Source organism: Tupaia chinensis, unplaced genomic scaffold (assembly GCF_000334495.1).
Source record: "Tupaia chinensis unplaced genomic scaffold, TupChi_1.0 Scaffold000381_1, whole genome shotgun sequence".
NCBI lineage: Eukaryota > Metazoa > Chordata > Mammalia > Scandentia > Tupaiidae > Tupaia > Tupaia belangeri.
The window spans coordinates 4,044,617-4,062,664 of NW_006159883.1; the positions used below are offsets into that span (position 1 = coordinate 4,044,617).

Consider the following 18,048-nt stretch of genomic DNA (forward strand, 5'->3'; position numbering starts at 1 on the left):
GAGCGCACCCACCCTAAAACAAAAACCTCTCAAAAAAAAAAAAAAAGAAAAGAAAAGAAAAGAAAAAAGAGAAATTGAGAGGGAATAATCTATTCATAAATCTCATTTTGTAAGCTTGTAATGAAAGTGGGACTAAGTGTGTTCTTTCATGTCAAAGAAAATTAGCTGAGCATGTAATTGTGTATCAAACTCATGGTGATACTGATGATACGGGGATGAAAAATATTTCACGTCCAAGTCTTATCAATCTATGTATGCTGAGGTATAGGCTAAGGTGTCCCCTGCCCTGGCTGATGAGAGCTTAGCTAGGTACCTCTGATGGTCCCAAGTCCTATTCTATCCATCCAAAGCATAAAAAAACTATAATTTTACAGATTCTTCTTTGGGTTCAATTTCCTTTTCTTTGCATGAGACTAAGGCAGAATTTTTAAAATCCATGAGGCATTGGGAACCAGCGGTTAGCGTAATGGCTATGTCGCTGGACTCCCACGTAGTCAACCGTGGTTCGCGTCCTGGACCCGGTGACTTAAAACTCATGCTGGACGCATGTGTGTGCATGCCCAAGATCCCAGGAGGAGAATGGAGGAGAAGGGATTGCGGCGTGACCATCCCTCTGTCTGTTTGGCGAGCATACGTGCCCTATAGCAAAAACCTCTCCAAAAACAAAAACAAAACCCATGAGGCATTGAGGCTACAGATATGTTTTTCGTACTCATACAATATTGTTTAAAATTATTTTCCAATATATGTAAGCCCAGATCTCTCTCTGTCTCTCTGTCTCTCTCTCACACACACATATACATGCAGACACGTGAACACATTGATGCATATTTTGAATTTCTCTTGAAATATAAGATGGGCATCACTGATTTGCATGCCAAAAATTGATAGGTAGCTACTGCCACCTAGCCTCTGATGACATCTGTAATTAGGTGAAGGCTATATTTTAAAGCTTGTTGGACCACAAATGAATTAATGTCATGGGTTATTCTTTAGACAGATTACTGGTAGCCTAAAGGGAAAAAAAATGATATTAGGAAAGAAAACAATTAACATTGCCTGTTTACTTCATGGTCAGGTAGAAAACCTACAAAAAAAAAAAAAAAAAAAGAACTTTCCATCTCCCAGTGAGCCAGAGAAAGAAGAAAATTTGTCCTAATCTACAGGTTATAAAAAATGGGCAAAGAATTATTTAAGATGATTGAGAGCTTCCTTAGGGGGAAAAATAGAATTAGATGCCATAAAATTGGCCCAGCATGAGAAATGCCCCCCAGAGATGTAGAAATAAGAAACTCTTGACCTTCAATATTGTTCTTCATGCCCCAAATGTTGAAGCATCCTTTCTCTTGCTTTATGGCTCTCATTGTGTCACTCCTCACTGGGTGCTCTTCCCAAGCCAATGTTTTAGAGCTGGGAAAATGTTGATTACATTTCTGGGCAGGAGCCAGAGCCAGGAAATTCCATAGCCTGATTGTCAGGGCTCTACCAAGGGTAGTCTGTGTGCCCATCAGCCCTAGCACTCTGATGCCATTTTCAGGGTAAAACTTTCTTCTATGTGATGGTACAGTTCTGCAGTACCATTAATTCAGAATTGGGCCTCATTAAGAGTTAGGTAGATTTTGGGGTCTATGGGAAAATATGCTCAAAGTTTAAAACACTTGACTTCCAAACACATGTTTGGAACACAGGTTATGTACAAGTTGAAATTTGCCATATTTTAAACTATGAAGTGTAGAGACTAATTTCATAGACCAATATAGCACATTCTTGGATTTGTATATTGCTCCCCACCATTGCACACCTTCCAGTGCTACTTCTTGCCTCTACCAGTAGATTTTCTTTAAGATCAGGCAAATGCAATAAATTGGGACTGAGTCCTGTTATTTGCTAATTTTCCAATAACATTTAGATGAAACACAAAAAGAGCTTATGCTTAAACCATGCACTTGAGGGAAGATGGCTCTCACATTGTGATAAAGGCTAGGTAATGGTTATATTTAGACAAGAGTGCTGAAAAACCTCAGTTTGTTACATTTAATGTCCATCCTGGAGAAAAATATACAAACAAATTGCTTTCTAGAGACCTAGAGACATGAAAAATGTACTAGATAGTAACAAATACAGTTTCATAAATAGGAATTTTAAGCAAACTATTCTCACAATTGTTTCCTTAGAGACCATACAGTCAAATTAAAAAAAAAAAATCAGTCCTTTTGCAAGACACAATTGTGAATAATATGGACTATCACTGGTGGTTTTTCATAATCACTCCTTAAGACAGTTTTATAACCTCACTGTGGTGGAATCATCAGTTACTTACTTAAAGTACGGAATGCTAGACATCAGAGACTGACCAACTGATTGGAACCACACCTCTATGAAAGAAGTACTTTATTCCATTTTTCAAAAGAAGAAACTGAGTCACAGAATAGTTAAGCACTTGTCCATGATCTCACTGTCAGAAGGCAGCAGCACTGTCAGCTTTTGAACCAGATATGCAATGACAGCATCTATACTCTGAAGATAGGGTAAACACATCCTACTTCTGTTTTCCTAGTACTGCTTTAGAGACCATTAAACTTAGTAAACTGTTGAGTATCTGGAGTGCTTATCAGTTTTTCCATGTAGCTACCTTCTTGATTTTTCCTTAAACGCAAAGACGAAAGAACAGCTCAGTGGCACACAACTGTAGCCCAATTACTCAAAAAGATGCTGCAGCAGGATTGTGAGTTTGAGGCCAGCCTGAGCAACATAGCAAGACAACCTCTAAAAACGAAAAACCGTAAATGAAGTGATTTGGGGCTGGCAGGTGCTGGTGAAGGAAGCATGACCTAAGGAACAATAAACAGGTTAAGCGTATGTTTCGTGTTGCCCAACACTGTAAACATTAGCCAAGTTTGGTTACTGATTCCTTAAAATGTGAGTTCAGATTTGCAAGACATAAAATGTAGTATGAAAAAATGACGAAAATATCTCAGTGACTTTTAATAGTGATTATATTCCAAAATGATAATATTTTGAATATATTGAGTTTTAAAAAAGCATTATTAAAATTAACCTCACCTGATTCTTTTCCTGTAGACTTTAGAAAATTTATAATCATGCCTATGGTTCAGATTTCTAGCTCACATTTTATTTCTCTTGCATAGTGCTGCTCTAGGGAAGGCCTCAGTAATTCGTATAGATTTTCTTCCATTAATATATGTAGTTGAGTATTCCTTAGTTAGTAAATTTCTTCATAGCATGATATACATATTTTTATCTTCTCTTCAGACTGCTGCACAGGGTCTTGCAAATGTTGCGCTAAAGAGCTGATACACGTCTTTGAACTGAAATGAATAACTGAACCTAAAATGAGGCCCAAGCTACTTTGCAGTTGCAACCATGTTCACGCAGTTTAGCAAATTATCATTGTAGGTGTTCAATAAATGTCACTTGATTTCGGTACTCATCATATATGAAAAGATAAAAGTGGCAATCTCAAACAACCTCTGGTGTAGAAACATTATATTCCTGCAAATATATCTGTAAAGTGATTTTCATGGAGAAAGCCTAGTTTCTAATTTAGTCACAACATCCTGCTTCAAAGTCTGTTTTAAAGCAAAAAAATTATTCACATGTTAAAATGATTTCATACATTTTTATAGCTCTATTCTTTTGTAAAACAGTAATTAAAACATTTGTTTTGATCCTGCACCGGATGAACTGAGGGACATGTTTTAAGAAGTCATAGATGTAGCTAAATTACAGGAAAAGAAATTCTTGGTGCAAGAAAATGGGGCCAATCATGTCAATGTTCATATGAGCCTAGGGCTGAAAAGAGGACGGAGTTTCAACTTAGATTCCGCTGTGTCAGCCTTTTCTCCTCCCCCACCAAATCTGAACGTTTCTTGTATATTAAAGTGATATGATACAATAAAAATCATATTGAGGAATTGTGTTACTGAAATTTTTTGTCAAGCTAATTGGTATAAAATATGTTAAGGTACTATGGTAATAGTAAGTCACCTGATACATTCTTTTAAAGAGTCAAAATTTGCACTCAATCGAATAGTTCATAAATCTTGATTTGCATAATGCTATATTAGATTTCTTTGTACGGTTTAAGGTAAGCTTGACTAGTCTTTGAGTTCTTCCCTTATAGATTCATTAGTGTGAACTGGAAAAGGGAATATCTATATGTTTAGAAATTCGGGAGTTACCTACTTATTTTAAGTAAACAGTGTTTCCTTTTCCTTCTCCTCTCCCTTCAATACTATCAATACCACTGAAGAAACATGATTCTGAGAGTTCCTTGGGAGCAAGTGTCCTCTTATTAATTCTTAACACTTAAAAACTGAGGAAAAAAAAAAGATTTCTTGATGATATAAGCAAATATAAGGAGAGTGGATATGGACATATGAAAGACTAAATATCAGATCAGTTGTAAATAATAAATCTGAAGTTCCAAAAGGAACTTACTCACTGACGTAAATTATAAAATTTAAAACTTTATGTGTAGGATTGTAATACAAGTCTGGTGACTTTTTCTTTATTGAAAGGCTATTTAAAAATAAATCTACAGACCCTTTAGAACAACACATATGGAGTTTTACATAAGCATATATGATTTAATCTGAGAAAAATAAAATCTTCACAGAGAAACTTCATAAAATGTTCTCCTACTGTTGACCTTATAGGAGTTTCTTGGATAGTTACGGTGAGGACGACTTGCTCATCCATAAGTCTTATGAAAAATTAAAGCAGAAATAACATGTTTGTACAATAAAATCTCATTAATTCCGTTTATAAACTCAAAATGCAAACATTGACACACTGCACATATAAATCTTATTACCTATCAAGTTACAAAAATAACTTTTCCACATTCTTTGAATTTCTTAAACAAATAAAAATAATACATTCTAAAATTAAAAAAAAAAAAAATTCTATCTAAGACTTGAACAATTGAGAATTACATCTATTAGCCTTTAACTTTTGTGTGAAGGTATAAATTCCTCTATGCCAAAGGACTTTCAGATTTACAATTGCATATCATTATTAAGGGCACAGTGGTTTCGTGAAACTTACTTTACCAACCCAGCTCTTTGCACTCCCTTCTCTGGAGTGCTCTCTGTTCCAATTCCAAGTCTTGCCACTTTTCTATTTTAGTCCTCGGTGCAACATTTTTCTTTGTTTTAGCCTCTATAGCTTTGTCTTTTGTTTCACTTTCCTCTAATTTTTCTTTTTTCTTCATTTATTACCCAGACTCATGCTTTGGGTTGGAGGGTGACCAAGAAGCCATTGTCATACTTCTTTTCTGAGTGTGGTCTCATCTAAATATTTAGGCTGAGTCTTGTTATTTTTCTTGTCCACTGAGTTACAGTTGGCATCATTTTGGTCATATTTCCCCTCCAGCCTATGACTTAAGCCACCTATGGACTGTAACATCTTCCTCACAGTCTCTCTGGGTCACTGGTATCCATTTCAAATTAGCTTGCAATATTATTTGAAATTAAGAGATTTATATATTTAATATATATAGTCTGCGTTATCTTTTGAGTGAGTTTCCTATCCTAGCCTCCAATATTTCTATCAGGTTTTACTCATTATATTTTGGTGAAAAGGAAGCAAATGCAGTATTTAAAAAGTGGATCATATGGGACCAGCAGATGATTATGTCGCTGGACTTCCATATGGCTGGTGACTTGAAACTCATGCCGGGTGCGTGTGTGTGTGTGTGTGTGTGTGTGTGTGTGTGCTCAAAATCTCCAAGAGGAGAGTGGAGAGGAAGGGACTATAGCATGGCCTTCCGCCACTGGGGGCTGATATCTTGCCTTTTGTTATCTCTGCTTAACACTTAAAAACTGAGAGAAAAAAAAAACAAAAAAGACTTCAGGCAAATGCACATAATCTGTAGCAAAAATCTCTCTAAGAAAAAAAAAGTGAATCATATATAATCCCAAGTTAGCTCACTTTGGGACTTTCTGTGTGTTTGCTTAGATTCCCCAAGACAACGGCACTGGCATTGCACAAGTCTGCTCATATTTTATGATGATCTCACCATGTCATGCAGGGACAGAACAATGAATGAATCAAAGAAAAAGGGGGATAAGTGTTATCAACACAAGTGATTGTTCTTCTGGCAAACACAGGAGAAACTTTCCCTTCTTATAATCAGACTGTGTGGTACAGTTTTCTGCATTTTGGTTTCATAGTCCTCTAAGATGATAGATAGACTGTTTCAGAGATTAGGCTGAGAGCAGGGCTTCTCAAACTATGTTGTGACCATGGGGTCTCTATTCTTCTTAAAATGCAGTAAAAATTAATTTCTAGAAAATTGAAAAGAAAAATGGACTCTACAACACTCTACATTTTTTATTATTAGATTCAACCTACATAAACTAGTTTGAAAAATTGCATTATGAGCTTTTGAATATGTATTCTCAATATCTGTACTTACCTTGCCACACACCAAGGACTTACAGCACTGGATGGGGTACCACATGAGCAGCTCATTGAGGCCACTTCTACTCATACCGAGTAGGAACTGATTTTTTTTTAATGTCCTTGCCTTAGGGCATGTACGGTCACCAGGAAGAGAGAGAGAGAGAGAGATAGCAAAAGTGAGAGATCATCCTCCAGGCGGGATGACCTTGCCACAATCACTTCTCTATTCTCTTCTTGGGATCTTGGGCACACACACACATGCTCCTAATGTGATTTTCAAACTGCCAGGTCAGGGTAGAAGGTCTTGATTGCATTCGGTCATATGAGAGTCCAGTGGTGTAACCACTACTACACCATCTGCTGGTCCCAGGAAGTGATATTTTCTAACAGCAATTTAGTAAATATTTTGTGGCGATTACTCTATTTGGATGTAAAAAAATCCCAAAAGTAGAAGAAAAAAAATAGAAATCTGCCAATGACCAAATGAAGCATTATCAAAGACTCTCAGAAGAAAATAAATGTAAAGTTAATGATTGCTGTGTCATAATGTAATCTGTGCAGATAGGCATCCTATAGCCAAATAATAGAAATTTTGAAGAATGAATAAATTTACATTAAAAAGCTTAAAATTCCCTTCTCCAATATGTTCTTCACAAAGAAAAAGACTTTCTCCCACTCCTGGCTCTAAGTATAAATAAATGCCTGAAGAAACACTGAGTCCTTTTATACAGTATTATACTTTTCTTTTTTAAGGTTTCTGTATGCACAGTTCCTATTGTTCTCAACTAACTCTAATTTTTCACTCATATTCATAGATTCTAGGTTCTTCAGGGACTCAGAGCTTTTTCTCTGTGGTAGAAAGCACTACATGAGAAAGGCAGTCAATTGGGATTAGAATTCAATGTGTCAGCTAACTGAGAATTCCCAATACAGAATTTAGCACTCCTGGTCAACGGATACTCTCCAGGGAACATGGCTTCCAGGAATCAATTATTGGATTATAGCCATGTAACCCAAGATTGGGTTTGATGGTGGCTGTTTTTATTTTCTATTACCAATAGATTGATAATGTTTATTTTAATAAAGATAGATGGTAAAAGAATATTTATTTCAAAAATGGTATCAGTTCTATTGAATGATTTTGCACTCCACAGGATTAATTTTCAAGATATTTGATTTGGGAAAGCTGAAATCACTATAAAAGGAATGTAGTGCCTTATGATTTTTAGGATGAAATGAAATGTGTACCCACTTAAGACTTTAATATAACTCAGACATTTAAAATATCAAGAAAGTAAATACACTCTTTTTGCTAAATGCCTTATGTAGAATAATTTGCAGGTAAGTGTCGGGTCAGAGGTAAGTGATATCATTGGATTTCCTGTCTGGTTAAGAAGAGATCCAGTGATAGTGCATCTTTGTAATGCCCATCCAAAGATTTGATTGTGCTTGTTTCTCATGCAACATTGGAATCCTACATTATGACAACAACAGCAATTTGATAATGAGTGCAAATGGTTTATTCTTTTATACTTCTATGTTGTGTTCCTATCTTACAGACATTTATAGTATTGAATAAAGGGAAGGCCATCTTCCGGTTCAGTGCCACCTCCGCCCTGTACATTTTAACTCCCTTCAATCCTCTTAGGAAAATAGCTATTAAGATTTTGGTACATTCATATCCTTTTTCAAGTGATTGCCATTAACTATTATATAATATATAAATGCTTTATAGCTAAATATAAAATTGATGGGAAATATCCATATTCTATAAATTTATCACTCTCATTTTGTATCTTCTTTTGTCAATACAAGCTTCATCTTAAAGTTAATCACATAGATATTACTGAAACTTACAAATCTTGAAGATTATATACATATATGTAAGTCTATATTACATACATACGTGTATGTAATGAATGTTTTTTTTCTTGCAAAAATGCTCAGTGTATTTAATTCTTCAAATTTAGTGTTAGAGAGAAATACTTACTTTTTTTATTTTACACTTTATACAATTCTTGTGATTGTGTAGAATTGCAGTGAATGATGATAAAATAGAGAAGCCTACATCTAGACCCGTTTAGCCATAGCAATGATATAAAAGATTTTTATGTGTCTTAGAAAAAGCTTTTAAGCATATTTTCATTGGGAGAATATCAGGAGATTTGGGGCAGTACTTAGCTAATTCTTGGCTTTCTTGCTAACTACTGTAAAGAAAATACTAGAATATTGGTTGAATTTCAAGGTTAGGTCATTGAATGATGACTCTGCCATGCAAAACTAATTGCTCAGTAAAGATTCTGGAAATTAATAAAGAAGGTGAGCTTATATTTCCAAGTGATCTTAGGAGATTTGGTTTGTGATTCCCATTGGTGTTAAAAAGCACTCTGCAGCTAAATTCACCTGTCAGCATTCATCAGTGAAAACCCTTTCTGATTGTGTCTCACCGGATGCCTTTGGTGATTGTAAATATAGAAATACTTGTTATAATTATCACAGGCTTATACTACCTTATTAAAAAACTCTAAAATTTAAAAGGCCATTATATTTTTAAGATGATAATGAGAGATTCCTTAATAATACAGCTATGCTATTATTAAAAGATTTGAAACATTTGAAACCATTATGTTCAGGGTTTTTAAATTTACGAAGTTTCCCTGTCCTAGTTTGTATTCTTACTGCCATCATGTGGTCATTTGGTGAAAATTTTCTTTTTCACTTATGGAAAATTTTTGTTTTGGCCGTAAATGATGGTGAAGGCAGGAAGTCTGTGTTCTAGTCCTGGGACAAATTATCTAATTTCTGTAGCACTTAGACCGTATTTCTCAGATTTCTAGATTTTAGTGACAAAGCTAGCTGGTTTTCTCGATGTCTTTATGTTCTATAATTCTGTTATTTGTTTTAGCTAAAACTTACAGCATGTTTGCTGGTGTACAGAGCACTGTTCTAAGCACATATCAAGTCCTTTCATCTGCATGTAAAGATGATAAATTCTATACATTACTAGCTCCATTGTTACAACTGTAAGTGGAGACATAGGGAGGCTCACGGCAAAGAAGCTAAGTGACTTGCCCAAGATCACTTTGCTATATTGCATTTTAGTTACAGTGACATCATGTTAAATCCCGACTTTTTAGAATATTAACTTTTCTTCTAATTGCTACTATACTTGTATCAACTCCAAGACAGCAGCCCAATATGTAGCAGCATGCTGTACTTGACTACGAACTATCTTCATATATTGAACTATACTGAAGAGCATGTGTCTAAGAAATTACAACATTGCAGATAAGCTCTCTTCCTCAACATTTTGCTATTCTAATTGTCTATATTAGTTCAAGTCAATGATTTCTGCTAAAAAACTTTGCAACTTCAGGTGGTGCAAACAGTATTCTCCCTGGAGTTCTGTGGGGAGCAAATATATTGATTTAATAATGGTTACAAACACACTACTATACGTAGATATAAAACTTCTCCATACATAATGTATCTCAGTCATCTATACAACTATTCTTTGAAAACGATATTATTACTTACATTTTATACATGAAGAAACTGAATTATAAAGAGATTAGATGACTTGTCTATAAGTTATTTATCACTGAGTCTTTGTGGAACTGTAGTTCAGACTTCAATATTTGGTCTATATGAAATAATACCTCAATTTGGGCTTTATTTTTGTGTGTTCCTTAACAATAACCTACATTATTCAGCATGCTAATTATGTGCACTATTTTGACGAACTGTGTGTTTATGACAATGAGTAACCCCCCTGACTGGACAAAGAATGTAGAGTAAGTTCAACTTATATTTTAAATATTTGTGAATATAAATATGTCCTTGAAATAAAACTGAAGGACACTTTTATTGAAGCCATATTTAGACACAAAAGATACTATTAACTGGCCCACAGGTCTACTGATGTTATATCTAATCTCTCTTACCTTTGTAATCTAGTAGTCTCCCTAAATCCGTCATTGCTGAACTTTTGTCATTTTTGCTGTAGGATCTAAAGCGACCAAAGCAATTATATTAAAAGCAATTTTTAAAAAATGAAAGAAAGAAAAAACAACAATATACTGCACCTTGGAAGTTAAGTTCTAGATGGAGTCAGTGAGTTAAAAAATCAGAAAAAAGCAAGAAATGCCATAAAAGACAATGCTGAACCTTGCAAAGTTTTCATTTCAATCAGATGAGCCACTTGGTGTCAGATCAGTATCAATTTCAAGCAAGTTGATCAAAAAATTGGGTAAAAAAAATTCAAAATTTCAGGATTGTAGAACTTTTAAGTTCAGTAGACTGATGTGAGAGTTTGGTCAGCATTTTTCAGAAACTGGAAGCATTTCCAAATATCTCAATAGCCTCTCTGTTCTGAGGATACCTTTGAGGGCATATTTGGGCTAACTGCAGCTCAGGCTGCTCTAATAATGACTGCTGCACCTGCTCATATTGCCCGTGCTGTAATCCTATTACTCTGTGGCAGCTGACTTCTTGTAAAATTTATTTACATTTAATCATTGTAAATCTTTACAGTGTACAACACGGTAGCAGCTGACTTTTAAAACAACTACACAGGTAGTCCCAAGAGGCTCTTCCTTTCCTAGACACTTCCAAATAGGTGCCAATAAGAAAATGGACAGATCCTGAAGAAAATAATAAGCTTTGCATACAAAAATATTCATAAAGTATTAAATATATGAGGCCTCATAGGTCTTAGTTACTCTAGAGTCTATTACCTTATGCTGAGTCAAAGTTTTAATTTGGAAAATATGTATATTTTTGACTTATCAAAAATTAATATTAATACTTACTTCTAAATTAAATTAATATTATTTAATTCTAAATTAAATTTCCATTTCCTCTAACCTTAGGATTATCCACTTGGATTTAACAATTTTTTTTCCATCTACATAGATTAGCCTATCTTGCAGAAAGAGAAAACAAAAGACTTAAAACATCATTGAAAATGAGGATTTTTTTGTTGTTGCTTTGTGTTTTTTGTTTTTATCTTCTAATGAAAAATAGTTTCATGCTTCTGCAATATTGTTGATTGGCTTCTCCATCATGTTAACTTACTGAGAAATTCTTAAGAGGCTTTACTTTTTAAGTCCATAGTAAGACATTTTAGACAGTAGCTACATACCTCTTAGATGGTATATATTTCTCACACTGCTTTTATTTTAAAACAACTCTCCATGTATTAGGTAATTGAATTTTAATATAGGGCTATATTTTATTAGTATGAAAACACAGTCGACCTACTTAGTCTACTGACAAAGTGATATGGTATGGTATGAAATAACACTATTATATTATTGATTCTTTTTGGAAACTTGTTCCTAGGTACACCTTCACAGGAATCTATACTTTTGAATCACTTATAAAAATTATTGCAAGGGGCTTCTGTTTAGAAGATTTTACTTTCCTTCGGGATCCATGGAACTGGCTTGATTTCACTGTCATTACATTTGCGTAAGTGCCATTTTTTGAATTTCAAAACAGAACATAGTTTGGTTTCCTATGTGCTTATGTTTTTAAAGAATAGGCTTGCTTTAGCTATAGAATATTTTCGTGTGACTTACACTTTTAAGTTCTGGATTTTTCTTCCCAAAGTTTGTTTGTTTAGTATACATTTAACCTCTGTATATCATTATAGCTTGTAAAGTAAATTTCCCAACATGAATAGTCAAGTTGAAGGTTATTATCATATACATTATCATCAACCAATAATTTTCCATTTTTACCCTACTTAAATGGTTTGCTTCTTTTGTTTTCCTTTGAGAAGGGTCTTCTCACCCTCCCCACCTCTCCTACCCATCTCCCACACTGTCTCTGCTATCCACAATTGGTCTTTATGCTATAATACCTTCTAATCTTTCAGTTTCTGCCCTAGAGTGCAGACATTCAGCGTACATTAACTGAGGACACACAATGTCTCTCTTTCTTAGTCTGATTTGATTCTCTTAGCAGTAAATTGTCCATGTTTGTGATAAGTTCTGGATTTTAATTTAGCACAACAAAGGTTTAAGTGACATTTCACTATGGCATGGAGGCTTAGCAGTAGCTGAAATTGTCACATGTAATAAATATCTGTCAGTAAATTTTATACAAGCCACATTTTCAGCACATACAGACACCTTAATAGGAAAGTGCAAGTATCATCATAATGTATCTGTGAAATGGCTTTTTAAAATTACAGCCAAAAGCAGTTCAACTGGCCTAACAAATTTGCACTTATCTTACTCATATTATGTATTGTCGACAGCTTCATTTATTAATTTGATAGAATAATAGAAAATTAGTATCGATGGGACCACCGGATGGTATCTTGGTTATGTCGCTGGACTCCCACATGGCCAACCAGGATTCGAGTCCCAGACCCAGAGGCCTAAAACTCATGCCCCAGTGCATGTGCATACATGCTCAAAATCCCAAGAAGAGAATTGAAAAGGGATTGCAGCATGGCCGTCTCCCCTTGGGGGAGGAGGAGGATTTCTCACTTTCTGTCTCTCTGTCTCTCTCTGACTCTCTAGCAAGAGCACATGCCCTATAGCAAAAATCTCTCAAAAATAAAAAAAAGAAGAAAACAAAAAGAAAGAAGTGTTTACTAGTTTCAAAACATTCTGACAAATCAAAGTATAAGAAAAAACGTATTTGATTTGGTTAATATATTATTATTTTACCATCAAACTGATTTGTAAGACTTACAAGCAGATGTACTCTGTCTTTCTTTTTCTTTCCTCACCCTTTTCTTCCTTCCTCTCTTCTCACTTTTTCCGGCTTCCTTCTTCCTTCAACGTAAGTTTTAACCTTTATCTCCGATTTATGCACACTTCATAATATGCACAATTTCTGCATCCCCATCCTTGTTTCTTCCCTAGAGATAAGCTTTCCCAGGAAAAGACTCAGAAAAGTAATTAAAATCCAGTCAAGACATTGAAAGCCAGTAGGCAAAAACAGGGTGTTGAAGAAGTGGACCAACATCACTGACCCTCATCCTCCCTTCAGGAGCTGACTTTCTTGGCCTCTTGCAGTTATAATGTGGACAGGAGGAAGAAAGATCGAGCCGATACATTCAAGGCTCTAAATATTGCCTGTCTGGTTTTAATTTCATGTCGTATCAGGAAAGGCCAATTCTTTACCATTCTTTCTAGCCACAGTTCAAAATAAGGCATGTAGAACTTTTGCTTCTTTATTTATTTATCTTTTTTTTGAGAGGTTTTCTCTATAGGGCGCGTGCGCTCGCCAGACAGAGAGAGAGAGAGAGAGACATAGAGACAGAAAGCGAGAAATCGCCGAAGAAATCGCCCCCCAGGGGGGATGGTCACGCCGCAATCCCTTCTCCTCCATTCTCCTCTCAGGATCCTGGGCACGCACGCACATGCGCCCAGTGTGAGTTTCAAGCCACCCGTCCAGGAGGCAAACTGCGGTCGACCACGTGGGAGTCAGCGACATAGCCATTACGCTAACTGATGGTTCCAGAACTTTTGCTTCTTAAGAGTAAAAAGGCAGGAATGGCAAGGGAGTCATTGGGCTCCCATAAAACGTTGTGCTTAATTTGCCTAACTTTCATTCAAATGTTATGCTAAGAAAATCTCTTTCATACATAAGGCAATAAGCAATCTACCTTTTCATGCCTAAATTTCTTTCAGGTGATCTCATGCATATGTATTTTTAAACTATAACCGGAAAGCCATACTCAAGGTTTATTTTTCTTTCACTTACACATGATGTTGATTATATTGCTTTCCAAATGGCAAGATGTATGCCTATTTCATGAAATTTACATTTAGAATGGCCCCAACTTATATAAATAAAGTCATAGTGATTAAATCTGTTTTTTAATTTGCTTCTTTATCATTTAACCTCAACAAAAAGGCCTTTTCAAGACCCAGGTAAAGAAGATAAATCCTTCTTAAATCTTGGATAACTGTGATTTAATTCTAAAGGTATGTAACAGAGTAAACCTAGGCAGTTTTTCAACTTTTCAAAATTTCAGTCTTGAGAGCTTTGAAAACTAGTTCTGTAAATCCAGATAGAAGTAATTTGTGGAAAGCTCAGATTCCTTGTACTACAGCTCTTTTTATATATATATACATATATATCTTTTATTGTTTGTGTGTGAACTCCCTATTACAGATATGTGACAGAGTTTGTGGACCTGGGCAATGTCTCAGCGTTGAGAACATTCAGAGTTCTCCGAGCATTGAAAACAATTTCAGTCATTCCAGGTGAGAGCCAGGTTAAACCTCGAGGCTGATCCATCACACTTTTTCAGCATCATCCACTTTGCTTGACATTTCAGAATTACAGAAAATGAGGAATCATAAAATGGAGTGTTTCAGAGAAAATAATGCTTATTGTCTAGACAAATTTTATTAGCCTTGGAGTTTAACAGTTTCTTGCATGACATGCTATATTTATGTACTTTGCACTTAGAGATACCATGTTTATTTGTTTTTCAGTATGTCACCTTTAACAAGGACTTGTTCCTTACTGAATGTTCCAACCTGCAATTTCTTATTTATTAATGGCTATATATAGTCAATGAAAATGCTGTAAGTCCTTTGCTACAAAAGATGATGAAATAAGATAATAAAGAATAGAACCTGCAAAAATGATTTGTTATCTTAAAGTACAATTGTACTTCAAACCACTTCAGGTTTTGTAGCAAAATCTTTCCTATTTATAAGTGAGAATTTAAAACATATTTGTCCAGGTAACTTGTTATAAAACTTACAACTTGTGCTAATGAAAGTACAGGGCGAGTTTCAATAGCAAAAGAAAAATACAAGACTCTCTTTACTGTAGGATTTGTGAAGACTATAAACATTACTTTTTATGAATATAATAGAATATGAATCTTCATTTAATTGTTTGAGTCATCACATTTCTGGAGTTTATCTTGATAAGCTCCTCAGTCTTCCATGAAGTGTTTCTGTTCCACTAACATTGCAAGTAGTTTTGGACTTATGCATGGGACCTATGAGAGAAAATAGTGTGTATCTTTTTTTATGTCAGATGTGTTAAGTTTTCATAGTAATAGGCTTCTTTTTTTTCAGGTCTGAAGACCATTGTGGGAGCCCTGATCCAGTCAGTTAAGAAGCTCTCAGATGTAATGATCCTGACTGTGTTCTGTTTGAGTGTGTTTGCACTCATTGGGCTGCAACTCTTCATGGGCAATCTACGGAACAAGTGCATACAATGGCCTCCCACCAATGCGTCCCTGGAGGAACACAGTATAGAGAAGAATATAACTGTGGATTACAATGGCACACTAATAAATGAAACTGTTTTTGAGTTTGACTGGAAATCATATATTCAAGATACAAGTAAGGATTGCTGTATATTATTTTCATTGTTGAAAGGTCTTTTGCCTGAGCTTGGAAAAAAATTTAAATGATTGCCTAATGGGATATGGTATCTTATCTTTGGTGTTCTTTTCCTTTGAACTTTAAGTAACATATCATTTACATTTCAGGAATTAATTCTAAAGAAGACGTTCGTTAATCACTTTATCAAGGTTTATATGTACTTTTAATTATTTTATTCATAACTTTTGTAATTTCAACTCCTAAATGCCACTTTCTATTGTATAGCCATATTAGAGGACAGAAAAAATACAACTAGAAAGAAATTCCTAAGCTCTTTAGTTGTTGTTTATTCTTTCTGTGATATTTGAGAGAACTGAAGAAGGTAAAATATTGGGAACTTTTTGTAGATTCTAAAATCCTATGTAAATGTAACATATTAAATATCAGTCACAGAATACCTTTTTTGTACCAGAAACTGTACAGAATGCTAGGGAAATATGATGATAATACATGGGTTCATGGTGCTTATAGTTCAGTAAATTATTTTGTTATTTTTACAGAAATCAAGTAAAATGTAAAGACTAATATGATTTTTTTGTACTTGAAAAATAGTATTGTATCAAATAGAAAAAAATATAGTCAATTAAGCTTCAGGAGAGAATAAGAGAAAATGTCAGATAAATCAGTGAAATTATGGAAATCAGTTTATCTTTATTTTAAAAGTTGAAACAAAACAGTCAACATTTAAATAGCTTATTCTAGAAAGAGGGAAAAATAATTGTCCTAATACACATTCTATTTTTAAAGGGACAGTAAATGTAAATAAAGTTTTCCATCACTTTTACTGAATTGGGATCTTCCAGCAGTAGTATTTCAAAAGCAGGGAAAATTAAAACAAGATTCATGGAAAAAAGAAAATGTTCTCCTTAAAGAAAAATATTTAATATATAAAATTTAGACTGTCAGTGTGCATTAATGTTGTTATTTGTTCTCTCTGGTTAAAATTTACTAGACTCCAGTTTTCCTGTACTCGAAATAATGGCTATCAAGTGTATCCGATATTATTTTTAGCTCTGAAATCTATGGTTCATATAATTTTCCCTAATAATATTCCACTTTTCAAAAAAGGATGATTTTTAAAACCAGATTCAAATATAAATAAAATAGTTCACCTTTGAAAGTAATAAAAAAATTAAATTAGTTTTTTTTTTGACTAAATAAATTTTTTTAATATAAAAATGGTGGGAAAAGACTGATACCTTTTAAAAATGTTGGTACCTGTGGCTATCACTAATTTTACATTCATTAAGAATAAATAATTTGCACTAGTTAATGGCCTTAATATAATATCTAGTATGTGGAGAGAATGAGGCAAAAAATAAGTCTTCAAATGAGTTATATATTTTAAATTATTCAATAAATGTAAAAGGAAGACTTCATGTTTATGTTCTCATTTTAGTGTTTTTAATAAATCAAATGTTTGTCATCTGATTTTCTGTCTCTCAAACAGGATATCATTATTTCCTGGAGGGTTTTTTAGATGCATTACTATGTGGAAATAGCTCTGACGCAGGGTAAGTAAAAAAATTTGTGTGTGTTTGTGTATTTGTGCGTACACTTCCAAATGTGTATTTTTTCTCTCATTGTGTAGAAATTGACAGATAGCATCTAGCTAATGTTATTCATTTTAATGTGCTATTATAAGATTACTGATATCATTTTACATTATATAAATATTAAGCATACTTTGATGTTTGTAAAACAAAAGTAATTAATATTTCTAGCAATAGTAATGCTGTTCCCCTTAGATAAGTATATTGAGCTGTGAATCAACTCTGCAGACTCTATAGTAGATAAAATTAAACAGCAATGTTAAAATGCTGGGAAAGGGCAGAGGGTCAGAAATAGGGGTAAAATATATATATATATATATATGAAACTAGAAATGGAAAATTATTGACAATAACATGCATGATTAAGCCACTATGCAGTATATTCTGGATGAGAAATCACATTTTGCATGCTGTTGGCGATGCTTAGGGAATGAATGTAAATTAATTAATTAAAAAAAAGTTTCAGAAAATAAAAAAGTCATGAAAATATGCGTAATGGGAAAACTACGTATGAATTTCAAAAAGTTTTTGTACCATAATAAATTCATACTTTAATTGTAAAATAAATAAATAAATAAATGCTAATTACAAACAGAAAGTAGTTTTATAAAATATTATTAGAGGGACCAGAAGTTAACATAATGGCTATGTCACTGGACTCCCATGTAGCCGACCGTGGTTCGAGTCCCGGA

General features: G+C 34.1%; 1 protein-coding gene across 1 annotated transcript in view; it reads left to right on the top strand.

Moving 5' to 3' along the window:
- The window catches only part of LOC102487844 (sodium channel protein type 1 subunit alpha), a 158,359-nt gene that overhangs the window by 61,501 nt on the left and 78,810 nt on the right, over positions 1-18,048 (top strand). Inside the window, exons 3-8 of the mRNA XM_027773849.1 lie at positions 7,989-8,107; positions 10,134-10,223; positions 11,773-11,901; positions 14,569-14,660; positions 15,492-15,761; positions 17,254-17,317. Coding sequence (XP_027629650.1) covers positions 7,989-8,107; positions 10,134-10,223; positions 11,773-11,901; positions 14,569-14,660; positions 15,492-15,761; positions 17,254-17,317 — 764 coding nt within the window. The remainder of the gene's footprint in view (positions 1-7,988; positions 8,108-10,133; positions 10,224-11,772; positions 11,902-14,568; positions 14,661-15,491; positions 15,762-17,253; positions 17,318-18,048) is intronic.